At 38.2% G+C, this 19,202-nt stretch overlaps 1 protein-coding gene across 8 annotated transcripts in view; it reads right to left on the reverse strand.

Moving 5' to 3' along the window:
• Window positions 1-19,202, reverse strand: part of ptpn12 (protein tyrosine phosphatase non-receptor type 12) — a 52,579-nt gene that overhangs the window by 5,521 nt on the left and 27,856 nt on the right. For 2 of the 8 annotated variants that reach the window (XM_044185428.1, XM_044185429.1), the window contains 5 exons: window positions 14,908-14,993; window positions 8,649-8,829; window positions 6,771-7,728; window positions 1,657-1,728; window positions 58-111 (listed from right to left, as the gene is read on the reverse strand). In XM_044185428.1, the coding sequence (XP_044041363.1) occupies window positions 58-111; window positions 1,657-1,728; window positions 6,771-7,728; window positions 8,649-8,829; window positions 14,908-14,993 (1,351 nt within the window). Of the gene's footprint in view, window positions 1-57; window positions 112-391; window positions 439-1,656; window positions 1,729-6,770; window positions 7,729-8,648; window positions 8,830-14,907; window positions 14,994-19,202 lie in introns of all 8 variants that reach the window. The other 6 variants (XM_044185430.1, XM_044185431.1, XM_044185432.1 and 3 more) reach the window with 4 other exon arrangements.

Genomic DNA, 19,202 nt, shown 5'->3' on the forward strand with positions numbered 1-19,202 from the left:
ATGGCAGCACACGGATGAACAGACAGAAACAGGCAGTGACGATGTGCGCGTTCATACCTTTATGTGAACCGCTACATTCAGCTGAGGTTGACGTTTTCACCTCCAGAGGGTCTGACAGAGAGAGCAACAGAAGGAGTGAGTTTGAGAACAGCCGATGACAAATTAAGAAAAACATCAGACATATAGACATTAAAGCACAAATCGACTCACATTCCCACACATTCATACACTTTATGTTCCTTTCAAACTCACTATGCTTCACAGTATTGTTCCATTTTACTTCCTCATTCAATCTCCTCCATTAAACCAAGCTTTCCTCCATACTTCAGCCTCACAGTGGGGAGAAAAATCCCCACGTGGGGCAAAAGGTGCACTAAGGCCTTATGCTCACCTGTATTTAGATTGAGCCGGTGCACACAAGTGAGAGCTAGGATCCTTCTTTAATCATAAACAGCAGATGATGACAATGAGGAGACAGGTTAAGAAATGACATTAAAGCCTCAAGACACTGTTCTTACTTCGTACTGTGTCGCGGTACCCTATCTATATGCATCCATTTCTAAACCAATATAAAAACAATAAACTATTGCTGCATCCCAATTCCACACTAACTGTATACAGTATGCACTAAATAGTAAACTTTTTGGTATACTGTTTTTTCAGTTAGTATACAAGAAATCAACATACTTCACTGTTTTATACTAACAGGAAATGATACAATATATTCAACATTTAATGTCAAACTGCAACTTTATCATCTCACTGCCAATGTCAAGACAGCAAAATTATTTTCCAAAAATGTGATATTTTCTGAGGTGTTTCTGCAGCAGTTTGTTTTTATTTTTTCCTGCTGTGAACAGCTCCTCAATTTCCTGTGTGCATTGCATTGTGGGAGAATAGTGCCCATCAACAGCACACTCTAAACTTTAGTTTTTTTTGTAGTATGCATACTGGCTGTTTTGAGTATTCCTTATTTTGACAGTTTCCAGTGTGAATTAGTATGTAGGATGGATTGGGACACAGCTTGTGACTGATCATTGTCACTGCAGGTCTGAAATACTGCCAATGGTGCCCCCTAGTGTTGTAAAACTGATAAAGCCTCTCACAAAAGAAATGTGCTCCTTTTTGACACAACAGTGAAAATGGTTTAACTCCTTTTCATCTCATGTGCTCTAATGTGGTTGAGTATTTTAATGCTCTCCTCTTCAACAAAAAAACAAAACAAAACAAAAACAGCCAAAGGCAACAGGGTGACCGAGTTATTTAAAAAAACATCCTGTTACCTGCAGGCCTGATACCTGTTATATGTGTGTCCATCTGTCTGTTTGAAGTGAGGATGAGGGAGACGGAAGGCCTACCTGTTCATTCATTGTAAGGTACCAGATGAGAGGACCAGATAAAACGGGAATAGAAAATCATATTCCTCCCTTTTCAACTATCAGAGGCTACCGACTGTAGCAAACAACCACTGCTGATGGTTTCAATCACACTACTACGCATTAGTAGTACGCATTACACATTGCTCATATTCATTGATTCGTCCACCTTCTTGACCAGCCATAAAAAAGCAAAACACCAGACTTGCATCCAGGAGGTGACCCAGTGAATCCACAGCACTGGAAACACACCTGTGAATCTTGACCAATGCAAACGCACCTGTGGCCAGTATGAAGGACTCAGGGGTTCTCGCAGGGAGGGGGGGAGGGGAGTCATCGCTGTCCCAGCAGTCTGGGTTAAAAAGGTCAGAGGTCAAATGAGAAGCAACGTTAATAACTGGCCGAGTAGAAAGACAAGAGATCGGCAGTGAAATGTAAGCGATGCAGAGAAAAGCTCAAGTGCTGAAACTCATAACAAGTGTTTCCTTCTCTAAAGATAGCGGCACATTATGTACAGTGATACAAAACTGCTTTATTACAAAAAGAAGCTCTGATGTCAGTAAATCTGTTTAGTCACCTTAAAAGGCAAATTTAAAACATAGATAGGCAATATGGACAGATATCTGACTGTTTTTTGTCATGATTTACAATATACTGTTATTTAAAATGACTTTGTATATTAGGATGCATCTAATGGGATTGTTTCTAGAGATGCATCTATACTGTCTCTATAGTACCTAGCACCTCATTAAGTGGATTAGCCAATGCAAAGTACTGATTTGAGTACAAATGTGTCAGCAGTAAATAATGAAAAAATCATATTATCAACATTATTAATGCTATTTTCAGTCCGTCTTATTGCTTAAAACGTATATTTATTAACTTGTTTGTTGCATTCTTCTTCTGGTTATTATTATTATTTCAAACAAATCTCACATACAAAACTAAATTATGTTTATTTTTTCTTTCTATTGCTAATTTTGCTGTTTTCAACAACAAAAAAAGTTAGATCTGCTGTTGTAGTTACATTTTAAAAGCAGACTTGTTAAATATTACATACATGTACTGTTTCCCCCCTTTATACATTAATAATGTTCTGAATATATCATAAGTTAATGTCAGTATTCATTGCTTTGGCAATACTGTATCTGAATTTTAAAAGATGTTCTCATACATAAAGCATGACAATCTTAATTTTCATCATGCTTTTCATTGATTGACACATAACCACATGTAATTAAAAAGTATCAGACACAAATAGATTTGCAGATGCTCAATACGGAGAACTGTATCAATGCTGATATTGATGCTACAAATCATAGCGGTTTACCTCTTAGTTTCAGGACTATGCCTGACATGTAACCACTGTCAGGAAGGAAATATGTATGTGTAAATGATACATAATCATTCACACAGGGTGAAAGAGCTGGGCAGCCTTGCTTCACACACTCCTCAAGCGCTGCTAATATAAATGTGGCCTTTTTTTCTGGGACTTTTACTTATATTTTTACTTTGACATGTAATCAGGAAAAGATGATTCTTGTTTTGAGTCCCAGCTGGTTCCTCCGCTTATCTTTTATCACTTTTTAGTCCAAGAATGAGAAATCAAGAAAAATATGATATTGACTGTGACTATTACTTTTTTAAGCAATTCAGTGAGTGTTTAGTGTTTACCATACAAACTCTATTATCTCTGCCCAACACAACACTGATACAAGAACTTTATGGGGCCTGACAATAATAACTTCTGGTTCTCCTTGATAGAAAGCTACATTTAATCCACTGTCCAGCTAAAATAAATACGGCTCTTTTTAATTCGAGGGCAATATCCAAGAAGCAATTTTGTACTAATGATTTTATTACCGACCGACTGTGTCTTTCTTACTGAGACCTGGCTGGACTCTCAAAGAAGCCTGATCCCTTAATTATATTTTCTCCCATTCATTTGAAGGGGGATGCAAAGACAGAGTTTTTTGCCTTTGAGTATAATGTCATTATTATAAAATGTTAGCCTTATTTCTTGGCAGAGACGATCTATTGACCCTAAAATAATGCATTTCATTTCAACAAAAACTGGACATTATAACCTTCATGACGGTACATTGCAGGACTGTTGTATTAGACTGCATAAGCTTTTGGTTAGGTGTACCTAAACAAATGGAAACTGAGTGTACATCATCCATGATTGACTTTATCTTACCAGCACTGTGTCTTATTTAATGGTTTTAACCAAACTACCAACTCATATTGCTAGAAATCCAAACACCCTTTTCTAACCCGATGGCTACCCATTTTTATAAAAACATTTTTAATTCCATGTCTAAAGAAATCCTAACCATTGTGAATTATTCATTCGAAGCTGAGGGTTCTTCCTATCATTTAAGGCTGCAATAGGAAAGCTCATAAAACCTAGATTAGTGTAACATTAGTCTTAATGAAGGCCGGAGTTAGATGCTAATTAATCTAGCATTGCAACATTTTCAGGCTGTACAGCAGGTTAATGTCACCATAAGTAATGACGGCAATAAAGATAACATGATAGTGCTGTTCCTGATTTAACAAAAGTACTGTTAACAATACAATTACAAACTCCAGCTTCAAAGACAAAGATAATAGAATTAAAAAGATTTTATGAGGCTGTTAATCACTTATGGTCAGTGCTGCTGCCACCAACAGAGGAAATGTCGAGTTCACCTGCTTTCATTGTGATGTTGGTTGTGTGTCAATCAAGAGAAACTGAATTGGCGTAACATGTTTCACCGATAGGACAACAGTGGAATTACTAGCAAGTTAATATGTTCAGCTACTAATAATAATTGAATACTGAATATCAAAACATCAACTAGACTTATAGCAAAGCGTACCTTTTGATTGACATTTTCAAATTTTATTGTTGTATTTATTTTATATTCATTTTTATTACACTTTCAGATAGAAGAGGGAGAACTTTATTCATCCCGAAATTTTAATCTTGTAGCTTTGTAATGTTTTACATGTTTTATACATATATTTTCCCACTTTATAAATGTTTATATTTCTTCTGTCTCATTAGTTTGCCACTGACCAGTAAAGCATTTTGAATTGCCCTAACCTATATAAATTGTGCAATATCAAAAAAGTTTGATTGATTCATTGATAATGCAACCTGCAAAACAAGCAGCCACCAGCTTCCTCTTAACCAACCACAAAGGAGCAATTTGCTGAATGCATCTCATCAACAAGCAGTGAGTCATTAGATTATTGCAACCAAACAAACAGCAGCCATCAGCGTTCCATAATCGATTACAAAGCGCTATCGCAGCCCAAATAAACAATGTGCCATAAAGCCAAGCAGACTAAAAAGCAAAAGAGCCCACTTCAGGACTGTGAGGCAAATATTTCTGCATTTAGTTTTAAATATTGGAAATACTTCAGGAGTGCATGATGTATGATGCCAGACACTTAAATGGATACCATAACATTTGAATTTCATTTGATTATTTAAAAGAAAAATGTTACTAAAACAACTTTAAAAAGTGTGTTTGTGTTCCTTAGTATGAATGAGGATCAATAAAATCACCATGTCAATGTAACTTTTAACACGCTTCTTTCTCTATTGAACACTAGAATTTAAAATAAAAACATTAGCATCTGAGTTACGGGTGTGCAACGTTCAACTCCTTTCTTCCTTTGTGGGTGTTTAAAGTGACACGACAGTTCGGCTGGGACAGAAGTCAGGTGAGCTGCTGTTGCTGACAACTAAAAATTATTTGGAATTTTATGCCATTGATTAAATGTTGTCATGCAACTTATCAGAGCTAGACGATTAAATTGACCAGGTCGATATGACCTTATTGCAGATATATTGGTATCAGTGGTCAGTAATTACAAGAAATTGCAGTACAGAAATGCAGAAGATTTTTACAACTTTTTGTAAAATGTCCTGCTCAGTATGTATCTTTGTTACAATAATTAAAAAAATCCAAGGGATCCCTATCAGAATTGTTGTATGTTAAAGTTGAAAAACAAAATCACTATCTGCTGATATATCGTTATCTGATTTTTTAAACTCCAAATATCAAAAAAAAAAAAAAACCCAGTATCAATAAACTATTTCTTTTATCTATCTATCTATCTATCTATCTATCTATCTATCTATCTATCTATCTATCTATCTATCTATCTATCTATCTATCTATCTATCTATCTATCTATCTATCTATCTATCTATCTATCTATCTATCTATCTATCTTCCAGTTCCAAGAGACTATTTATTAGAACATATACTAGTTATTATTTGAAGCAATTTTACTGCTGGCAAATTGATTCACATCATGCATCCTCACAGTTGAATCCAAATACTTAAAAATGCAGTTAAGTCTTATTTCATCAAGCTTTGAACCCATTCAAGATCAAAACCGTTCCAAGCCAAAGTCCAGTTCAAACCATTCCACATTCCATGTCAGGTCCAATCACAGCAAGAATCAGATTTCAGAATCTCATGATTTTGAAATCAACAAAGAAGAAGGAGCGATCTCAGTCCCCAGAAGATTAAAACCACATCTCATCCTTTGCGATCATGACAGTGAGGCCATAACGATGCACTAACAGCACACTGTGTGACACTGCTCTCTTCAACCCAACGTGCACAGAATTGGCGAATGTGTACTTATCAATATCATGCAGTGTTGATCCTTCACCATCCAACATGCACCCACAGTTCTCTGCGCACGCACGCACGCACGCACACGCACGCACACACACACACACGTAACTGCACCGAAACAAAAACAGGATTTCTTTGGTTCTTTCTCCCGTTCGCAAATTCACTCACAACACACAAGCAGAAAGAGAAAGAGTAGAGTTGTTTTGACAGATGTTTGTCTGTTAACATTTGCAGCATTCCTTGCAAACCAACCAATTAGTCATACAGCCATGCTTCATATGAGACTGACTGGAACAATCTCACTCCGTTTCTCTCTCACTGTTTTTTTTTTCTTCTTCTTGTTATTCCTTTCTTCCTTGTCTCCTGTTTTTTCTCTCTGCCTTTGTCTTTACCCAGCAGTAAGAAGAGTATAACACAGTGTGTGTGGTGACAGATACAACATGTCATTAGCATGTGGTCTGTCTCCTTACTGACCTGGAAAATGACTCTACTGTGTGGTTTTCCTCAGCATGTGTGTGGATAATAAAGACAGGTTGTCAGAGTTACTCTCAGAGTTCTGGTAAGAAGAACTTCTCAAAAATGAGCTGAAATGACCTTCAGTGTTTAGTTGAGTTAGTTATGTGATGTCTAAACCCAATTTATTTAGTTAATCCAATTGTTTATTTATATGACTACCATTATAATTGTTAATTAATTCTGTCAGGAAAGCAGCCAGTTAGTTAAAGGAATTAGCAGCTGATTGACATACTTGCTGTGTTTAGAGAGGGTGACAGAGAGCTCTGCCCTGCGATCGACATGGGCAACACCTTCCGGACCTGCTGCTGGTCTCCGTGGTGAGGGGATGCGGTTACCATGGCCGTCGCCAAGGATACATTAGTACGATAACCCTCCTTTCCTCCGGACATCTCTCCATCCCCCTCCTCGTCCGACTTATCGGAGTGCAGGGGGTTAGTGAAACTCAGGGCAGTCCTAACGGGAGTAGAGGAGGAGGAGGAAGAAGAGGAGGAGAGGTGGGAGGAGGAGGAGGAGGATGGAGCAACGCGGTCTGAGGAAGAAGAGGAGGAGGAGGTTTTGGCGAACTGTTTTTCCGGGCTGCTGCAGGGCTGAGCCCACGCTGCATGGCCAGCCTTCAGCTCCACTCTCTCCCCTCCCTGTGTCTCCCCCTTCTCATTCTTCACAGGGAGGTGGTTTGGTCTGGCTAGGACGCCTCCATCTGCGTGACGCTCCCTACATCCGCCTGCTCCTCCCTCCGTGCCCGAGTCCTCTGACAGCGAGGAGCTAGATGTCAGCAGAGATTGGCCAGTGCGGGCTTTGAAGGCGTGGCTTCTTTGCAGCATTACGGCGCTATTGGTTGAGCTGCTGCCTATTCCGCCTGCTACTCCGATGGAGGAGGAAGTGTCAAAACTACGAGGTCCTTCCTGTAGCGGCACCTTTTTAATCTCAATGCTCAGCTTCCTCTCAATTCGAGGAGCACCAGAACATTCAACAACCGGGGAGAGAGGCGAGGAGGGCGTCTGGCCTTGGCCCGATTCTGATTTCGTCGATGTTGAAGACAACTTGTTGTTATAGTTGTCATTGAGATCTAGATTTGAGACCTGAGTCTGCTGTTTTCGACTTTGTAGATCTTGGTTTTTCTGGTCTGAGGGACTCGTCTGCTTGTTTGGACTGGGTTGTGACTGGTTCTGCTGCTTATCCACTTCTTTATTCTGAAAGGGAAATGAAAAGATGAGACATCAGCTACAAAACAACAGATTGTTGTGTTGGGGCATGTCTCAAAGGGAGCCAGAGTCAGTATTTAAAGCAAGTTGATCCGGCAATTTCTTCCACCCAAAAAGTATAAAATTCCTTAATAATGTAACTGCAGGATTGCCAGGATAAGACTGTAACAGGGCACAACAGTCTCATGCAATACATTTTCACACAGTGCCAGTAAACCAATTATAATATTTCATTCAAAGACGTGAACAGAGCAAGTCATCTCAATTCTGGAGACACATACCACATTTTTAGTAATTGCTCACAAAAGAAGACAAAAAATATTTAATATTGTCCCTAACAGAAGAAACATGCAGATCAGAACTATTTCTGGATTAACATTTGCTACAGTTCCTTTAAAATGCTATTGTTACATTTAGAGCTGAAACAATTAGTTAAGTAATTCATCAACAGAAAAATAACTATTGTGATAATCAATTAATTGTTTAAGTCCTTTTCAAGCAAAAATGCCAGATATTCTCTTCATCCAGCCCCCTCAATTTGCAAGGATTTGCTTTTTTTTGTCTTATGTGATAGTAAACTGAAAATCTGTATGATATGGACTACTGATCGGACAAAAAAAAAAAAAAAAAAAAAGAAGCTATTTAAAGACCTCAACTTTGGACACTGGGAAACTGTGATGGACGTGTTTCACCATTTAAAAAAAATATTTCATAATCAAAAAATTGTATCCGGAAACAACAAAAAATTTATAATAAAAATAATCCTTAGCTGCAGCCCTAGTTCAATTGAAAATCTAATCACCTGCTCCTAAATGAGAGCACTGTGTACTAACATATTGTTGGAAAAACGTTCTATATACAAAAATAAAAAACTGCAAATCTGCATGTTCCTGTATATGCAGACTCACCTGTGTCTGTGTGTTTGCCAGGACGTGTATGACAGGTTTGGGGTGGTAGCGGTCATTGTCCTGCCGTACGTTGGTGACGGTGGGGAAGGCCGAAGGGGGAGACGGGGTCAGAATGGGGGGTACAGGGTGAGGCTCTGGGGGCTGGAGTATCTCCTCCTTCACGTCACCTTCCACTTGGGAACTAGACAGAGAGAGAGAAAGAGAGAGAGAGTGAGCTCAGTTAACAGCAAAAAAGAGGCGAAATCGGACAAGCTTTTTATTGAATGGATATTGCGCCATGAGGGACAGACTTTTGATGTTCTTTAATAAGACATCACATCCCACAGGGCACAAAACGTAACAGAGATGCTATAAACTCAACACCAAACTCAAAGCCAGAATTGTACATTAACAGAGATAAAGACTGTGATGGAAAATTCACTCATTCACAAGCCAGCATATTTTGCTTTTAAAACAAATTGTTTGAATGTACAAACCTAACCTATTCGCTTTGGATAAAAAGAAACAGGTTTGATTCCTGAAACAGAAGTTTTGAAGACTGCGGTTCAGGAAGTGAAAATGATGAAAAGGCAAGAATTTCATCATACAGGTCAGACAACTTCTAGACATTTAGACAGCCACATTTAAATTATTCTCTGTCTAAAAAGAAATGATGAAACTAAGATGATGAAACAAACTAATACTAAATTTATTTCACACATGAATGAAACTAAAAGGTAGTTTCTGTTCATGTTGTGAAGCTTTGTTTTCCACCACTAGGTGGCAGAATTAAAAAACAAACAAGCAATATGCTCATAGTATGTCTGACACAAATTACATGTCCTCAGATGTTACTGTCAGACAGCTCTCGCCCATATTGTGTGGATTTAAGGTAGACATGATCTGTGCATGTTAAGCAAACTGAAAACAGACTGAATCACCACTACAGAGTTTATCCCTCTCAATGCATTGTACTTTGTATCTAATGTTTCTGGAACTGCAGTGCAGAGTCGAACACAAATTTCCCAGGGGGATATTAAAGTATTATATTGTTTTCTATTCTGTTGTATTCTATTCTTTTCTGTGCAGCAGCCTACTTAGAGCACTGTTGGCCCATGCCAAGGAGGAAGTGATAAAAAAATAGAGAACACATTTAATTCTCTTTTAGCTACCAAAGTGTACAAGAGGTCATCTACCAGCTAGTTCAGTGAATGTTTGTATGAGTAAGAGTGATTTCTATTGTACTTAACAGTGTTCAACAAAAGTCTCCCACATGTACAGTACTGTGTGTTTTGGTAATGTGCTTATATAATACTTAAAAGACACACCTATAGATAAATGCTGTGTAGGTGTGTGAACTATATACAGGATGCTGAGGTTGTGACTGAGCTAGCCACACAGCAAGGGAAAGTTAAACATTAAGATATTATTCCACTCCACAGAATAGACATTTACATATGCACGCAAATATATACAAAGAAAAAAAACAAAACGGTGAAAGGATGTGGTAGTATGCTAAATCAAGCGCACATGACTGAATCAAGAGCTAATGTAGATTGATGCTGTGTGTGTGTGTGTGTGTGTGTGTGTGTGTGTGGATCGAAGACAGACAGATAGACACAGACAGAAGTTGCAAGCGAGAAGTATGGGGGATTTCTGTTTCTTGATCAACTTTGGAGTTGTAGTCAAACTGTAAAAGGCTTCCTCATAAAGCCTCAGCATTGCAGTATAGCTGTCATTGGCTGACACAATTTTATATGAATTTTATATTATATTTATATGCTGTGTATTTTTTGTTTATTTATGATTCTCTATTCTTAATTTTTTCTTAATGAAATGTGGCTAAGGCATGTTGAATATACTAATAGGAAAGCATGCCAGGATTTACACTGAATCATTCCTAAGCAGTTTGACTTAATTGCTAAATATAGAAACACTAGAATAATAACTTTTGTTATAATTCTCAGTAGGGAAGTCAGAGGTCATGACTGCGGGAAAAAAGAGCCCCTGTTGAGATTAAGCTCAACTCCAGCTGAGCTTTTCTAACCACCAGAATATAAAGTCGTCTCTTATGGGTCACTTATTGCTCATTTCTGGTCTCCGGGTTCAAACATTATTTAATGTATTATTCCTTTGGAGCTTTTTTTTAATGAAAACATAAATTACCCATGATAGTTTCTTCTTCTGTATTGTCTTCATTGCCTGAGCAAGCAAAAGATATATTTAATAATAACACAGATGATTCCCACTGGTGCTGATTGTTTCCATGGGGATATGAATCACTCAGTTGCCACAGGGTTTATTCGGCTTATAGTGTCCCTCTTAGATAAGATAAGATTAAACTAAAATGATTCCTAAGGGGAAACTGAGCTATTACAGGAGCAAACACTAATAAGTCACAGCAAAACAAATGAGCAGAGTCAACAAAATTAAAGGACATTGAGGTTACAGGCACAAATCACAGGAGAACCATGAAAAGCGCAAGTATGAATTAAAACATTATGAAAGTTTACACGTGAAATGTAGTAGTGCTTAGCTTTCACTAACAAACAAAAAAAAAAAATAATCTGTTTAACTGTAGAAAATTAGCAAACTTCAACGCTGTTAAACAACAGACAACACTTTGATTAAACTTTCTCTTACTTTTGCCAGAAACGTCCGTGTACTGCAACACAACCAGTTTACCTCTTCACCAGAATTACCTGCCTTGTTAGAAACAAGTTGTCCGCATCATGTGTGACAGTCTCAGACGGATTCCCTCAACTTGTTATACACGGGCAGACACTATAAAATAGATAAATGCTCCTCTTACATCTATTTTAGAGCTGTAAAATGTTTATATTCATTGCCATAGGAGTTATAACTGTTGAAAAATACTGTACATTAATAAACACTTAAAAATGTCCTTATATGTGTATAACTATATTATAGTGTTATAAAGCACTTATAAATGCTAAATATTTCTGCAGTTTAAGTCAGACTGTTTCTAAAAGCTTCTGTGTGTAGAAGACATGATCTGCAACTATTTTGAAAATCTTAAACATGCTTCAAAGAGCATCTTACACAACTAACCACGCACTCCCAAATTTTTCCACTTTTGCCCTGAAGTATAAAAACACTACAGCCACCCATACTGTTTTGGCATGCTGGTGACACAGTTAAGCGGCCACACAAACCTAAACTCCTACACACAAACACATATGTATGCAGTATGCACACATATGCATGCCTTCACAAAAACTTTTATGCATTAACACCACCCACAATCACATAAATGCACACACACACACACACACACACACAAGTGCGCTGTGCCCTCCACACACATTTAATCCAGAGGGAAGATGCTGCATATCTAATCAGAGGCAGTTCACAGTGGGACCTGCATGCATTCATTAGAGGTGAGATGCACTAGAAGGGGACAAAGCTTGAAGAGACACTTCCTGGTTTCAGGTTGTGCTGAGGACACATTCATACAGACAACCAAGAGAAGTAGCGAAAAACACACTCAAACCAAACAGATTCAGTTCACAGATTAACCAAAAGTGTGTTTCGGCCTGCTGCATTACATGATTATCAATCTGACTTTCTGCAAACGATAAGAATTAACAACTTGAAATGCTAACACACTCTGCAAAGTTGCTACAAGAGACATGTAGCAGTTCCAACACTAAGGCCTTAAGTGCCTCGGCTGGAGAGCTGCAGCACTCAAAAGACACCTCTATAATATATTCATTTATAGATAACAAGCCTTATTTTCCTTAATAACCTTACATCAATAACAGTACTTCTAAGGTCTAAGATGTTCTGTAGGATTATTGAGGTTGAGACAGTATGGATTGTCTTAATGAACGCAGCGGCAGGTTAAGACCATCAGTCACACACACATACACACACACTAAATGGTATTTATCTCTCTTAATCCACTGGGGATGCTATTTTTTCATGCCGTTGTTTGAATGGTTCCTTTACCCCTCTCTTTTCAAACTTTTCCAACATTTTGTTGTGGAATTATTTGTTTTTAAGTATGGTTTCATTTAATGGCCATTTATTTCCTGTGTTGGTGGATTAGGATGGGATCACTGTAACTTCCATGGTAGGTCAGACTGAACCAAAATGGTTGATAGGGCCAGGTATCAATTGAAAATGTACCATTTTTTGTACCAATATGATACCTGATTTTCAGTACAGATAAAGAAACTATTTAAATATTGTGTAAAACCTTACTTTGAGAAATATCAACACATTTTTCTACAAACCCCTTTTTTAATTTAACAAAATAAGTCAAACCTCTCCTAATTTTAATCCAGTCTTAACACGCAGCAGCTGTACAAAACCTTTGCCTACATAAATAAAGTTATTAATTATAAAGGAACATTTTGATAAATAAGTACACGACTAAGTCTAACAAAAAACATTAAATGCCACCTTTTGGTACTGACAGTTTTCAATATTTGAGATGCTACAGACAGGATATGACTCTTTAGGGCGTGGCTGTGAATATGTGTGTAGGTATGTAAACGCCATGACTCAGTATCTGTGACCTTGATGCCAGCCTCATTAGAGTTCCTGCAGTAAGTGTCTTTCTCTAACAAACACGACAAAAATCCCCCACACACACTTACACTACTGAAGTGACCCAGGGGGAGTGTGGCCGGCAGAATGTGGACTATGTTGGTAAAAATAGCTCTTACCATCACTAGAATACTCCCAGGCTTAAACTAGGCCTCGCCATGATTTCTTTAGGAAAATGAGCGAAGACACAGCAAGAGAACACAGCGTGAGATTTAAGAGTGACACTAGTAGAGAGAGAAAATCACATATTCCTGACAGTCGGGTTCTGTCCCACTTACAGGAAAGCTTCCTATTTTGGCAGCAGTTCAAATGTGTATGTTTTACTTAGAGCAGTAAAGAAACTTTTCAGTAAACAGATCACTTGCAGCTACATCCCAAAATAAGGACCTCTGAAAAATGTTTGCTTTTTCAAACCGGCTGGTGCAGTAGACAAATTAAGTACACGCACACACACAAGATAATTTTAGCAGTAAGAGAACACAACAAAGGTCTTAGGTCTTCGGCTCCGATAAATGATTTTTCTGGTATTAGAAAGGTTTAGAATTGGGCATCAAATTAAAACTAATGAAAACATATAAATTAAATCACATGGATAAGCAGAGAGTAAATGATTCACGCATTCAATGCTGACGAACTGGACATTTTTAGGCAATGCTTCTAGCAACAGGTAATTAAGTGAAACAGTCTCCTGGCAACAAGACGTCCTCAGTGACATTAAAACAAAGTCTTTGAGCATCTATCAGGCTTGTTTAAAAAGTTGTATGTATTGCTGCATTAACAGCCTTCTGTGGATAAATGATAAGAAGAGGGACGGAGGGACTGAAGATGAACTGGCTGAGAGAAAGTGGAGCACAACCCCTGCTGGACACATACAGCAAAATTAAAAACGAGCGGAGAGGGAGGAAAGGGAGCAGAGAAGAAGAAGAGAAGCAAGAGGAGAGGATGAGAAAGGAATGAGGAGGGGAGGGGGAATGCGGAACATTTGCCAAAGAAAGAGTTATAGAGGAAAATAGAGGACATCCATGTGTATTTATGCATATAACAGATACAGTGTGTGTTTGAAACCATATGCCTGCAAGTTTGAAAAAGTGTGTACAGTATTTGTTCTCAAAGAGGGGGAGAAGAAAGATATATAGCAGTTCTACTTCAACTAGCCCTTGGGTTGTGGTACATGCAACACAATGTAGTGTTGCAGAGTATTATTAAGTGTTGCAAATTTATCTAGAAACACAGCTCCTCCTCAGGCCACAACAGCCAAACAGAAGTTAACTTCAGTAAAGTGGAGGCCGGGTGTATGTGTGGGCTGACAGGGAACTAATGTGTCAGAAAGCTCTGGTTTGTTTGAGGTGAAAACAATGCCTGCTGTTTCTGTTTGGTCAGTTTAATATGTTTTCATTGTGTGCTTTACACAAACTGTTGTGCTGTGATTTTTAGGGTTTTTTTTGCGTTCCTCCTACAAAACACAACACCCACTGTGTTCAGTGACAGGCCACTTCACACCTACTGCTCACTTCTGTGTGAGCCTGTTCATTCATCTGTGTGGAGGATGAGTAAGGGTTATTTTATTCCTCTGCTTCATCCATTTTGCAAGTGTTTTGTGAACTTTAAGAGCAGACAAGAAGAGACTTGAACAGTTGATCATATTAGCTAAAAAGCTAAAAAGTCTGAAAAAAGTCGAACCATCCAAACACAAAATATGTCTTACCTGCGTATGCGGGGAGGCTTTGGAGGTGGTGTGTCCAATCTCTCATCATCTGAGTGGTGGCATGCTTTATTTGGACTGCTTTCAACCTGGACAATTTACACACACAAACAAAAATATACACCCTTTTGATTTTGATGTGTAACTCGTGTTTTCATACACAAAGGGCCAGGGCAGTTACACTGCTCAGCTCAGCTGCAACATAAAAATATATTGCAGTATAGAAATGCCAAAGATATGTTTGAGGCAGTTTAGAAACAGTACCTCCATTACAAAATTTGTCCCCCAGACAGCGCTGACACGTTTTTGGTTCAGCTGTAAAATGCCCAAGTACATATCTTGGTCACAATTCTTTAATAACCATATCTCAGGGATTCAAAAATGAAATGTTTGTTTACATTATGTGTTTACAAACAACAAAAAAATCAAAAACAATCTGTATACACCAAATGAAATTGAGTTTGACCTAAAAGAAGCCTCATATCTGGCTACTTTCTGACTTATTATTTCTATGACTTTTTATTTATTCACTGTATATAATTTTTTTTGAGTAGCATAAAGGGAACTACAAAACAAAATCTCAATATACAAACCTGTGTTGTAAAATGATCAATAAATCTATCTTGTACTCTGCAGTGTGCGCCAAACGGCTAGCCAAAATGAGTCACCTTTTCACACAGACCTTTAATACATTGTTGGCCACATTAGTACATTTTACTTCCATAGTTTGAGTCTGCTCCTACTTCACCTCGAAAACACCTCCCTTAAGCTTTGACGTCTTAAATGAACACACCCAACTGTGTACCAGTGACAGTACTGGTATTTTCAGTCAGACAGCATTCCAAATGTGATTTTGTTTTGCATGTACTGCCGGCCTAAGAACATTCTTGTGCTTGTGCGTGTGTGTGTGTGTGTGTGTCTGTATAATAGGGTGTGTCTTGCTAGCTGGAATTTACCGCGACAATTGTCAAATCACCTATATGACTTCACTATACTCATATTTAGTTTGAACTATTTTGAATAGGACTGCAACTACTGATTATTTCCATTATGGATAATCTGCTGATTATCTTCTCGATTAATCGATTGATTGATTGGTTTGTAAAAATTCTGAAAATAGTATGAAATGCCGTCACAATTACCCAGAGCCCAAAGTGACTACTTCAGAATGTTTTGTTAAAATGATTAAAAATACATTAAAATTATTAAAATAATTATTTAATTAATTAATTGAATTCATTCATTCATTTAAAAAAAGCTAATCTTTACATTTGTGAAGCTGGAACAATGAAATGTTTTTACATGAAAAATGACTTAAACGATGATCAAAATAGTTGCCAATTAAGTAATCGTTTCAGCTGTACTTTTATAAACTGTTGGTTTATAACCACAAATCATATTTTATAAGCTCTTCATGTGTTTTTTGTGTAAAAATCTTATGTTGTAACTAGTAACTAAAGCTGTCAGATAAATGTAGTGGAGTAAAAAGTACAATATTTCCCTCTGAGGTGTTGTGGAGTAGAAGTAGAAAGTGGCATGAAAAGAATACTCAAGTAAAGTACAAGTACCTCGAAATTGTACTTAAGTACAGTACTTGAGTAAATGTACTTAGTTACTTTCCAACACTGCCAAAAGCCAAATTCAGTGCACATTGTAACATCAGTTTTTTTTATAATTGCTGTTATAAAGCAGTGCTTTCTCCAACTACTCTCTACTAACTCTCTTTCTTCTCTCCTACATGTTTCTGGAGCAGAGGCAGAAAGTTGCAACACAATTGCTTCACTGAAGGATCAAAATTGCTTCTGAAAGAAGCTCTCCTCCTCCCAACTAATGTTCTCTCACTTCCGCTCAGCTCTCGCCTTCCTCCTCCTCTCCTCTCTTCCCCCGTGACTCATTAATCTGACTCTCTCTCCACTCCGATAATGAGAAGATGACGAGACAACTTCAGCCGTAATAAACTCAAGACAGGGGCAAATCAGGCCACTTCACCTCTATGCATCTGTATGAGCTAAAGTCTGCTGAGGAACTAGCTTAAGCACGTTCAGTGTACATGAAGTAAAGAGGAGGATCAGATTACATCTTATTTGGCTGTATACGTATGTCCATGTGTGTTGTGAGAATAAATTGGGTAGGAATACTTCCTGCAAACAATGGCGCCTGCGTGCGAGCAGAAAAACGTGTGTGGGATGTGTGTATGTGTAGGCTTATTGTTCTTACTGCCATTGAGAGCACCTACGTGGGTGTTTTAGTCACTAACAATGGCTGACTGGACATGAGTCAATGTGTGTATGGACTGAGTCAGTACAGTTCACTGATAATGTTTTGCTGACCAAGAGTGTGTGTGTGTGTGTGTGTGTGTGTGTGTGTGTGTGTGTGTGTGTGTGTGTGTGTGTGTGTGTATATGTGTGTGTGCGCGCGTGTAGTGCTCTCTTGGACTTGTATCTTTGTCAGATAATGACAAGTTTATAATGAGTAGCAACAAACTGCCAGTCTTCCTCCATATACACCACACCTACTCAACACACACACCTACTCTTAACAAATGATTAATATCACAAACTGCTAAACAAGTAGTATAGTTTGTAAAAGTGTAGTACAGTACAGGACAGTGAACAAGCTTGTCCCCATTCTAGAGATACTGAAAGATATTTTAGGTAACAGTTTAGAAAGTGTGTCGGCGGAGTCTTTTCTAATGTAAACATGGTTGCGTGTTCATGTGACCGTCTCTTGCAAGGGTCTCCCTTTCCCAACGGATGCGTGTCTATTCTCAGACCCAAAGTGCATTATGGGAGAGGGGTGATGTCATCAGAGCTTCCTAAGCAGGAAGTCAACTCCTGGATTGCTGCCAATGCACTCTCTCATCGTCTCTCTGTGTCTTTAGGTTTGTCACTGCCACTGTCTTGTTGATCCTTCTTTCCTCTGGCTTTCTGTCTTTTATCTTCACATATCTACATAACAGTGTTGGGGAGTAGTGGTTCTACTAGTTAAACTATGTTTTCCAGTAGCAATGGGGTAACATTTTAAAATGTAGCCTTTCCAGTAGAGAGCTATTTATTTTTTCGCCAAGTAGCGGGGTATTACAACCAAATGCTACAGCGTGTAATCTTATCTTTTATTTAAGATTAATAACATCTGAATTTTTGAAATTTTGCTCAACCACCCCGGTCTTATGTTTCAGAAGAGACTCAATCAAGTGGACTGGTTTGACAGTACTGAGCCGGGAGAGAGTGGGACCTACAGCCAGCCTGTCCCAAAAGAAGCAGGCTGGAAAGCTGGTCTGGTTTCATTTTGTCAATAAATGACTCAACAGTAATACAATAATAATGCATTTGTTTATTACATTAATAAATAGTAGATGCTTCTTATAACACTTGATATGAAATAGCCTCAGTGTGTTAAGCTACTTTTTCTGAGTAGCTTGTAGTGTAGCTTATTACGTTCAGTAAAAGTGTAGTAGGAGTAGCTTGTAGCTTTGCTAGCTACAGTTTCAAAGAAGCTCCCCCAAGACTGCAGCATAATGATGAGGGATGGTGGATGGGAGTTATGGATCAGTGATCAACTATGGATTTATTTTTTTCATCTGTCTGTCTGTCACCTGCAATGTTCCAACATCATATTGGATTTCAAAAAACTCATTAAATGTATTTGTGCAGGGGAGCACTGAACTTAAAGTGGTCATAATATGCTTTTTGGCCTTTTCCCTTTCCTTTATTGTGTTATATATCTTTTTTGTGCATGTAATAGGTTTGCAAAGTGGAAAAGTCCAAAGTCCACCCCAAAGGGAGTTACCCTCTCCCACAGAAAACTCTACTCCTGACCTGCTTGAAAACAGCTAATTTGCATCAATGGGCATAAAGTTGTTACTGTGATGTAGAGACAGTGCAGTTGAAACGTTACCTATGAAAGATAAATTAGTTACAAATTAATAATTTACCACTCTGAAATGTCTTGCGCCAGTCTCCGTTGTGAAGCTTGTTCGGGTTGTTGGAACATGTAGCCTATGGCTGAACCTAAGACATAGTTACCAGCTGAACCGGGTTTGTTTTGTGTTTCTCGTCAGGACCCGCCCTACTCTGCTTCTGATTGGCTAATAGTCCTTACCTAGGTACTGCACATGTGCAACGCCCAACAAAGATCCAATAGAAGTGAGATGCCTCACTCGGTAGCTAAAACGGAGCGTTGAAGACACAGGGTGAAAAGAGGTGCTGCAGCAATGTGCAGTGTGCGAAAAATATGGTGTTTTTTTAAATTAAACCATGTAAACCTATTCTGGTACAACCCCAAAATAAAATTATGAA

The sequence above is a fragment of the Siniperca chuatsi genome, linkage group LG23, assembly GCF_020085105.1.
Source record: "Siniperca chuatsi isolate FFG_IHB_CAS linkage group LG23, ASM2008510v1, whole genome shotgun sequence".
NCBI lineage: Eukaryota > Metazoa > Chordata > Actinopteri > Centrarchiformes > Sinipercidae > Siniperca > Siniperca chuatsi.